This window comes from Salvelinus alpinus, chromosome 12 (genome assembly GCF_045679555.1).
Source record: "Salvelinus alpinus chromosome 12, SLU_Salpinus.1, whole genome shotgun sequence".
NCBI lineage: Eukaryota > Metazoa > Chordata > Actinopteri > Salmoniformes > Salmonidae > Salvelinus > Salvelinus alpinus.
Window position 1 is genome coordinate 6,582,451 of NC_092097.1, and position 9,487 is coordinate 6,591,937.

The window sequence follows — 9,487 nt, forward strand, 5'->3', positions numbered from 1 at the left end:
ATCTGGTGGCTTATCCGTTGAAAAAGTGTCAACCTACAAATAGCTGGGTATTTGGTTGGATGACAAGTTGTCCTTTAAAGTTAATGTGGATAATCTTGTGACAAAGCCTAAAATGAAATTGGATTTTTATTTTTTGTAATATGGCTTGCTTCCCGCTTATGGCTAGAAAGAAGCTTGTTCAGGCCACTTCTCTCTGTAATTGATTATGGTGACTTGTTGTATATGCATGCAGCCTCCTCCGTCTTACAGAGACTGGACTCTGTTTATCATGCATCCTTGCGCTTTATTACAAATGCCAAGTCACTTACCCACCATTGCACATTGTACCAAATGGTAGGTTGGACCTCACTTTATACAGTGGGGCAAAAAAGTATTTAGTCAACCACCAATTGTGCAAGTTCTCCCACATGAGAGAGGCCTGTAAATTTCATCATAGGTACACTTCAACTATGACAGACAAAATGAGAAAAAAAAAATCCAGAAAATCACATTGTAGGATTTTTAATGAATTTATTTGCAAATTATGGTGGAAAATAAGTATTTGGTCACCTACAAACAAGCAAGATTTCTGTCTCTCACAGACCTGTAACTTATTCTTTAAGAGGCTCCTCTGTCCTCCACTCGTTACCTGTATTAATGGCACCTGTTTGAACTTGTTATCAGTATAAAAGACACCTGTCCACAACCTCAAACAGTCACACTCCAAACTCCACTATGGCCAAGACCAAAGAGCTGTCAAAGGACACCAGAAACAAAATTGTAGACCTGCACCAGGCTGGGAAGACTGAATCTGCAATAGGTAAGCAGCTTGGTTTGAAGAAATCAACTGTGGGAGCAATTATTAGGAAATGGAAGACATACAAGACCACTGATAATCTCCCTCGATCTGGGGCTCCACGCAAGATCTCACCCCGTGGGGTCAAAATGATCACAAGAACGGTGAGCAAAAATCCCAGAACCACACGGGGGGACCTAGTGAATGACCTGCAGAGAGTTGGGACCAAAGTAACAAAGCCTACCATCAGCAAGGGCATTGAAGATGAAACGTGGCTGGGTCTTTCAGCATGACAATGATCCCAAACATACCCCGGGCAATGAAGGAGTGGCTTCGTAAGAAGCATTTCAAGGTCCTGGAGTGGCCTAGCCAGTCTCCAGATCTCAACCCCATAGAAAATCTTTGGAGGAAGTTGAAAGTCTGTGTTGCCCAGCAACAGCCCCAAAAAATCACTGCTCTAGAGGATATCTGCATGGAGGAATGGGCCAAAATACCAGCAACAGTGTGTGAAAACCTTGTGAAGACTTATAGAAAACATTTGACCTCTGTCATTGCCAACAAAGGGTATATAACAAAGTATTGAGAAACTTTTGTTATTGACCAAATACTTATTTTCCACCATAATTTGCAAATAAATTCATAAAAAATCCTACAATGTGATTTTCTGGATTTTTCTTTCTCATTTTGTCTGTCATAGTTGAAGTGTACCTATGATGAAAATTACAGGCCTCTCTCATCTTTTTAAGTGGGAGAACTTGCACAATTGGTGGCTGACTAAATACTTTTTTGCCCCACAGGTGTTTGCGAAATTTTTAGATTACTTGTTAGATATTACTGCACTGTCGGAACTAGAAGCACAAGCCTTTCGCTACACTCACATTAACATCTGCTAACCATGTGTTTGTGACCAATAAAATTTGATTTGACATAGTGACTCTTTCCACTTTGTCTTATTGTAGCACACTGGGTGATGGAGAATGATGTAGTATTTACAGGCTCATCCATATATGATTTTGTTTCAACTTCCAACATAAATGTATGCCAAATTGATACATTTGAGGTAAAACAAAAAAATTCTACAGTGTAATTGTATTAACACATGACAAGAAAATCTAAAGTAAAGTGAATATTGCAGTTTGAAAAACTATACTTAGATTGAATATGTATCAATTTAAAGAGTGATTTGGTGCAGTGAAAAGTCAATTGAAAATGAGCTTAGAGTTTTGAAACATGAACCATTTTGATCTGTTTTGATTTCTGTACATAGAGTTGTGAAAATGTACCACATACTTGCGAAAATTGCACCAAAGTGAGAGAGAAAAAAAGTGTAGCAAGAGTATGGCACTAGCAACACCAGTGTTGTGGATTCGAAACAACCTCCAACTTCCTTCATACTGGATGCAGAGACATAAAAATGGGGGAACTCCTGCTGGCCAAGGTTCTCTGATCTCTACATCTTATTTCTGTATAAATCAAAGTGGGAATTGACTCAGAACCTAACGGGAAAGTGGTGCGTGTGGGACAGTCTTTGTGCAGTTACACCCATCACACATTTCAGGTGATCTGGTGTCTCCATTGAACAATTAATAAAATCGCCTCTGGACAATTTACATTCCTCCCTTTTGTATACTGCTGCTACTCGCTGTTTATTATCTATGCATAGTCACTTCACCCCCACCTATATGTACAAATTACCTCAACTAACCTGTACCCCCGCACACTGACTCGGTATCGGTGCCCCCTGTATATAGCCTCGTTATTCTTATTGTGTTACTTTTTATTTTAGTCTACTTGGTAAATATTTTCTTAACTCTTCTTGAACTGCACTGTAGGGTTAAGGGCTGGTAAGTAAGCATTTCACGGTAAAGTCTACACTTGTTGTATTCGGCGCATGTGACAAATAAAGTTTCATTTGAAGTCATATACAGTATTTACTGCTGCATGAACGCTGAGCATTGGAAACATTATCACACGAGTCCAGTAGCCTACATGTGGGCAAAACACAGAATCACTCACTCTTTCTGTGGGAAATTGTATTTTATTGGTGTAGAATAGACTCAGAGATTCAGAGTAGGGGGCAAAGGACTAGACAGAGAGAAAGGGGGGAGAGAGACAGAGAGAATCGTTTGATATTCTTTAGCACCCTCCTGTGTTAAGACAGTGAAACTGCAGCCATACCATGTTAGCAGAGTAGTGGGTTAGTCAAGAGGTTGCCTATTGGTTTGAGTTGTAAACTTAAATTCCCTGTTCCTTATCTTTATTTTACTGCATGACACCACAAGTAGTGATATATGGGCCTACTTCTTTAGTCAGAAAAGAGAGGTGCCTGCCAAGCATAAATGCAATTATCTGAAATGATCTTAAATATACTTTTCTTTCTTTTCCTTTCTTTTCTCAAAGCTTTCTCTACGATCTAAACCTTTATACTATCTCCTTCCTGCTGCCTGCAGGGCAGGCTGCCTCACTGCTACTCTTTTGTCTCTCACTCCCCTAAACTTAATTGCCTTGCTGAGGCGCTACTGAAGGAGACAAATTGGTTCCTACCGGGGTGTTTCTCAAACAATAAGGAGAGCTTATCTCTGGACGTTCTGGGAACACCCACAACCTGCAGCTGCTTGCAAACTAAATAATTTAATCATCTAAACTTACAGAAATGTATTCTATTGTTGGAGAACATATTTTTTTTTGCCAATATAGCTCAATAAACGCCGTACCCACAAATGTATTTGACAATGGTCTTATCGGTTTATAAAAATGAACATACCCTTGAACAGGGTTTCCCAAACTCGGTGCAGGTTTTGTTGACTTTTTGCCCGAGCACTACACAGCTGATTCATATAATCAACTCATCATCAAGCTTGGATTATTTGAATCAGCTGTGTAATGTTAGGAGCGCTAAGGCAAAAAGCTAAACGTGCACCCCTTGGGGACCCGAGGACCGAGTTTGGGAAACGCTGCCCTAGAAAAATGTACATTCACATCAGAATATATTAAATATATATATAGAGAAAGAGAGAGAGAGAGAGAGAAAAAGAGATAGCGAGAGGTCCTTAATTAAGGTAATTAAGGCCCCTATAAGGTCTGTGTTTATCATAAGGACTCTTCCTCCTCTTTGTCCTTGAGATCTGCGAAGGCTTTTTTCACCATGAGGAACTGTGACTCTCTGTGAGAACGTTTCAGCTTGGCCCTGCGGTTCTGGAACCAAATCTGTGGAGAACGGAACAGTGTCAACAGAGCAGCCTTTATGGTGAAAATAATGTGGATTTTATCAACAAAAAAATGAGCTTTAGTTTTAGAGCATGAAGATGCCTGTCTAGTAGGCTATTGCTGTAATTACTCAGGCATTTCATTTTTACATGTTACATTGTAATTAACAGATTTTTTTATTTCATGTTTGTTACAAGAAGAAAGAGTCCCTATTCTGTGTAATAACAAGAACTGCTGAAAGCTGTTACAATGCTAAATATATATAATTGCATATATACACACACTACCGTTCAAAAGTTTGGGGTCACTTAGAAATGTCCTTGTTTTTGAAAGAAAAGCACACTTTTTGTCCATTAAAACAACATCAAATTGATCAGAAATACAGTGTAGACATTGTAATGTTGTAAACGACTATTGTATCTGAAAACGGAATATCTACATAGGCGTACAGAGGCCCATTATCAGCAACCATCACTCCTGTGTTCCAATGGCACGTTGTGTTAGCTAATCCAAGTTTATCATTTTAAAAGGCTAATTGATCGTTAGAAAACCCTTTTACAATTATGTTAGCACAGCTGAAAGCTGTTGTGCTAATTAAAGAAGCAATAAAACTGGCCTTCTTTAGACTAGTTTAGTATCTGGAGCATCAGCATTTGTGGGTTTGATTACAGGCTCAAAATGGTGAGAAACAAAGAACTTTCTTCTGAAACTCGTCAGTCTATTCTTGTTCTGAGAAATCAATACTATTCCATGCAAGAAATTGCCAAGAAACTGAAGATCTCGTACAACGCTGTGTACTACTCCCTTCACAGAACAGCGCAAACTGGCTCTAACCAGAATAGAAAGAGGAGTTGGAGGCCCCGGTACACAACTGAGCAAGAGGACAAGTACATTAGAGGGTCTAGTTTGAGAAACATACGCCTCACAAGTCCTCAACTGGTAGCTTCTTTAAATAGTACCCTCAAAACACCAGTCTCAACGTCAACAATGAAGAGGCAACTCCGGGATGCTGGCCTTCTAGGCAAAGTTCCTCTCTCCAAAAAAAAAACAGGTCAACCTTTATTTAACTAGGCAAGTCAGTTAAGAACAAATTCTTATTTACAATGATGGCCTACTGGGAAACAGTGGGTTAACTGCCTTGTTCAGGGGTGCTGTTCTGGGATTGATTTGCACTTTTTGCACCAAAGTACATTCATCTCTAGGAGACAGAACGCGTCTCCTTCCTGAGCGGTATGAGGCCTGCGTGGTCCCATGGTGTTTATACTTGCGTACTATTGTTTGTCCAGATGAACGTGGTACCTTCAGGCATTTGGAAATTGCTCCCAAGGATGAACCAGACTTGTGGAGGTCTACAGTTATTTGTTCTGAGGTCTTGGCTGATTTCTTTTGATTTTCCCATTGTATCAAGCAAAGAGGCACTGAGGTTGAAGGTAGGCCTTGAAATACATCCACAGGTACACCCCCAATTGACTCAAATTATGTCAATTAGCCTATCAGAAGATTCTAAAGCCATGACATCACATTCTGGAATTTTCCAAGCTGTTTAAAGGCACAGTCAACTTAGTGTATGTAAACTTCTGACCCACTGGAATTGTGATATAATGAATTATAAGTGAAATTGTCTGTCTGTAAACAATTGTTGGAAAAATGACCTGTGTCATGCACAAAGTAGATGTCCTAACCGACTTGCCAAAACTATAGTTTGTTAACAAGAAATTTGTGGAGTGGTTGAAAAACTAGTTTTAATGACTCCAACCTAAGTGTATGTAAACTTCCGACTTCAACTGTATATAAATGAACATGAATCAAATTAATTGTTAAAAAACGTGTATTTTTTTATTTTTTGTATGTGATGTGGGGCATCTGTTGAACAGTAAATTAACTCTGTTAGGCCTTAGGGTAAAAACATCCCCATTTTAAATGTAATTTCGAAACAGTTGATTTTAGGCCTACCTGTATTCTATCCTCATCCAGATGTAACCTTTGTGCCAGTTCTTCTCTGATGTCAATACCCGGGTATGAGTTGATGAGAAACACACTCTCCAAGACTTCAATCTGCCCCCAAGGAGAAATCATATCAATCAAATTGTATTTCCATGAAAACATCTGTCACAAATTGATACACATTTATCACAAATGTAAATACTGATAAATGTAAATACTGATAACTGTAACCCTGCAGCAAAAACCCAGTTATGACATCATACAAAAATAAAATGTTGGTAAAATAAAACACTAACTGCACTTCAGCCGATATATAGGCTAATATCGACAAAAAACATGAAAATGTTTTGTTGCTGATGTACCACGATGGAGGCCTGTGAACACTGCGCATATCTGTGCATGAAACATATATATATATTTTTTTACCTGTGTGCTACTGAAAGCCGTCCGCGGCCTGCGCCCAATGTACCAGTTTAATGTTCTCCTGTAGGACTCCGTAAAGTGTTGTTTACAGTTGAGCTTCTGCTCATCTTCTGTCCCCTTTATCTTTGAGGAAGGGTCCGATGGTCTATTGACTATGGTGTGACTTCTCTGTTGCGTTGGTTCCAATTCTGAAAAACACCAGACATAACCTAATATAACTCCACAGACAATGACATACATTATTATCAGAATTTACTTGAGAGAAATAAATAGTTTTTTACCTGTCCAAGGTCGATACAGCTTCACAGACACATTTTGTAGTCCTGGCCTGTCCAAATTCAACCCAAGGATGCTGTCTATGGTGAAAACTGGCTTTGCGTCAACCAGCCTGATCTGGCAACTAACGGTAGATGCAGCCATACTGTCAACCAACTCTCTTCTGAAAAGTTACTGACCTCTGAATGCTGGCTGCTCAGGTGACGACTTTAACGAATCGGGGATTTTTATACGTCACTAATTAAAATCAGAGGTTCTAAAAAATTTAGCATGTGAATCGAATACCCCCCACCACTGGGCGCGATGAGTCGCAGGTTACCCGATTCAGATTAGGGGTGTTGTAAATAGGCCTAGGCATAAAGGTGTTATCTCTCAAGGACAGTGGATTCGTCAAACGTAATTTTATAACTGAAACAAAAAAGCAATGCCATCCTTTTCTTCAAAACTACCAAGGTAGAAAATCAAACCCATTCCCACATGTCGCCAAACCTGTGCACTATTTTAGATAGGCCTACTGTCTGCAGGCATCATTATGCGGGACCAGTCAAGTATCACATAATTCCAATCCTAATAATAATCCTCTAATACTATTAGGTTTAATCCTGATGAATATTCTCTCATCCTGCCGTTGTGATGCATATAGGACGGTGAATTATGTTGGGGACAAACAAAAGCCGTCAAAGCGGCAGGTTGGCGTGTTGCTGGAAAATCGTGTGTAACATTTGTTCCTCTTCGAATCGACCTATTCAACAGCAGATTAGTGCTCGCTCGCCTTAACGAACAGAACAACGGGAGCTTTAAACAAATAGCTCACTTGTTTACTTTTCGCTCTGAATGGAACGGAGAGGATTTGGACACAAGGGACGTCAATGTGCACGGGCGCGCCCAGTCTTTTTGTTTTGAAAGAAGAGCAATACTTAATAGGCTACTTACTCTAAGAAAGAATAGGGTTTATTTGCAGCCTATAGGCGCGCGCGCACACGCACGCACACACACACACACACACACACACACACACTTTGAACCAGGAGCGATAAAACACAACCCTAACCCTTGAATTAGTGTATATTTATTGTTGAAAAGCTATTTTAGGACACTGAAACAGTAATCACTTTAAGTATATACATTAAATACGTTCATATCCCCCACTGCATAAACTACTAAAGTGCAGTCCCCCATAGTAACGTCTAGGTATAACCCAGTTTACCACTCCCAAAACCTTTCCCCAAAATCGAAATAAGAAATATTCTCAACCCTTCTGGGATATCAGTTCTATTTATATAAACCCGAATCAATTTCACTTTGTTGATATGATAGTTGCACTCTCTATGAGTTGATACATTTCTCTATATGCGCTGATCAAATTTGCTGTCAGAGCTCAGAACAAATTTACATCTGGGCAATGGGTAAAGGTTGACGAACACCTCTGTAAAAATGTCCCATACATAGCATACATATGTAATGCACTTCTTTATACAGAAATATACAGAAATGATCTGAGAAACATACAAACCATTCCAATACATTACAGATGAATGTACATAATGGGTAAAAAAAAAAAAAACACACAAAAAAACACCTTATAGCCACGGCCCTAATTTAGCACTTTGTAATGCAGTATTGTTCTTACTTCAACCTAGCAGATGAATACATTGACACCTCGGGAAGAAGGTATAGCAATAAATTGATTAATTTATGAGCATACCACTATTGGTGTTAGGGGTACAAGATCAACATCATCATCTTGAAACAAAACATGGTTCATTGAAATGGTAGTAATAATGTTATGAGAAAAAAAAGAACTGACAAGGATGTATGTGACAATTATTTATCTTCATGATAGGATCCAAAGCACATGCAAACCTGTTAGCTAACGACGAGAGGCTGAGTGTAGACAAGGTCCTGAGGCAGCAAAGCATCCTTAAACCATCACACCTCCACCAAGAACAAAGGTTCTTACTGCGGAATGCAGTGTTAGGTTTTCGCCAGGCATAATGGGTCCAATGCCATCCAAAAAGTCATACTTTTGACTCTTCAAAGAGTCTTGATGATCATCCAGGTGCTTTTTGGCAAACTTGAGTCAACCTTTTGGATGAGATGGGTCCTATTATGTCTGGCGAAAACCAAACACTGCATTCAACAGTAAGAACCTCATACCAACGATCAAGCATGGTGGTGGTAGTGTGATGGTTTGGGGATGCTTTGCTGCCTCAGGACCTGGACGACTTGCCTTAATAGAAGGAACCATGATTCTACAGGAGAACGTCAGGCCACCCGTCTGTGAGTTGAAGCTGAAGCGCAGCTGTGTCATTCAGCAAGACAATGATCCAAAACAAGTCTACATGAACATGGCTAAAAAGCAATACATTTGAAGTTTTGGAATGGCCTCGTCAAAGTCCAGACCTAACACCAATTGAGATGTTGTGGCAGGACTTGAAACGAGCAGTTCATGCATGAAACCCACAAATGTTGCTGAGTTAACATTGGGCCAACATTCCTCCACAGCGATGTGAGAGACTGATCAACAACTACAGGAAGCATTTGGTTGCAGTCATTGCAGCTAAACGGTGGCACAACCAGTTATTGAGTGTAAGGGGGAAATGACATTTTCACACAGGGGAATTGGGTGTTGCATAACTTTGTTAATTAAATAGATAAAATAAGTATGACTTTTTTTTGTTATTTGTAAACTCAGGTTCCCTTTATCTAATATTAGGTTTTGGTTGAAGATCTGATAACGTTCAGTATCAAAAATATGCAAAAACAGAAAAAATCATAAAGGGGGCAAGTACCTTTTCACAGCACTGTGCATTATAAACTGGGTGCTTCGAGCTATGAATTCTGATTGGCTGACAGCCATGG

General features: G+C 39.5%; 2 protein-coding genes across 2 annotated transcripts in view; one reads left to right on the forward strand and one right to left on the reverse strand.

Moving 5' to 3' along the window:
- Positions 1–9,487, forward strand: part of LOC139536497 (V-type proton ATPase subunit S1-like protein) — a gene marked incomplete at its 5' end in the record, with an annotated part of 159,742 nt that overhangs the window by 83,112 nt on the left and 67,143 nt on the right. The gene's annotated exons all lie outside the window — the stretch shown is intronic.
- On the reverse strand, positions 2,803–7,395 carry LOC139535404 (homeobox protein ANF-1-like). The gene is made up of 4 exons (XM_071334768.1): positions 6,631–7,395; positions 6,353–6,537; positions 5,936–6,037; positions 2,803–3,982 (listed from the first exon to the last, which is right to left on the reverse strand). The coding sequence occupies exons 1-4, from the start codon at positions 6,767–6,769 to the stop codon at positions 3,866–3,868; spliced, it is 543 nt and encodes a 180-aa protein (XP_071190869.1). The 5' UTR covers positions 6,770–7,395; the 3' UTR covers positions 2,803–3,865.

What these genes read in the sequence shown, in the direction of transcription:
- LOC139535404 (XM_071334768.1), bottom strand. Translation starts at nt 6,769, where the DNA reads ATGGCTGCATCTACCGTTAGTTGCCAGATCAGGCTGGTTGACGCAAAG. An exon ending in GCTGTATCGACCTTGGACAG is followed by an intron (nt 6,538 to 6,630) that starts GTAAAAAACTAT and finishes GGTGTTTTTCAG; the next exon opens with AATTGGAACCAACGCAACAG. An exon ending in CGGCTTTCAGTAGCACACAG is followed by an intron (nt 6,038 to 6,352) that starts GTAAAAAAATAT and finishes CCTTGGGGGCAG; the next exon opens with ATTGAAGTCTTGGAGAGTGT.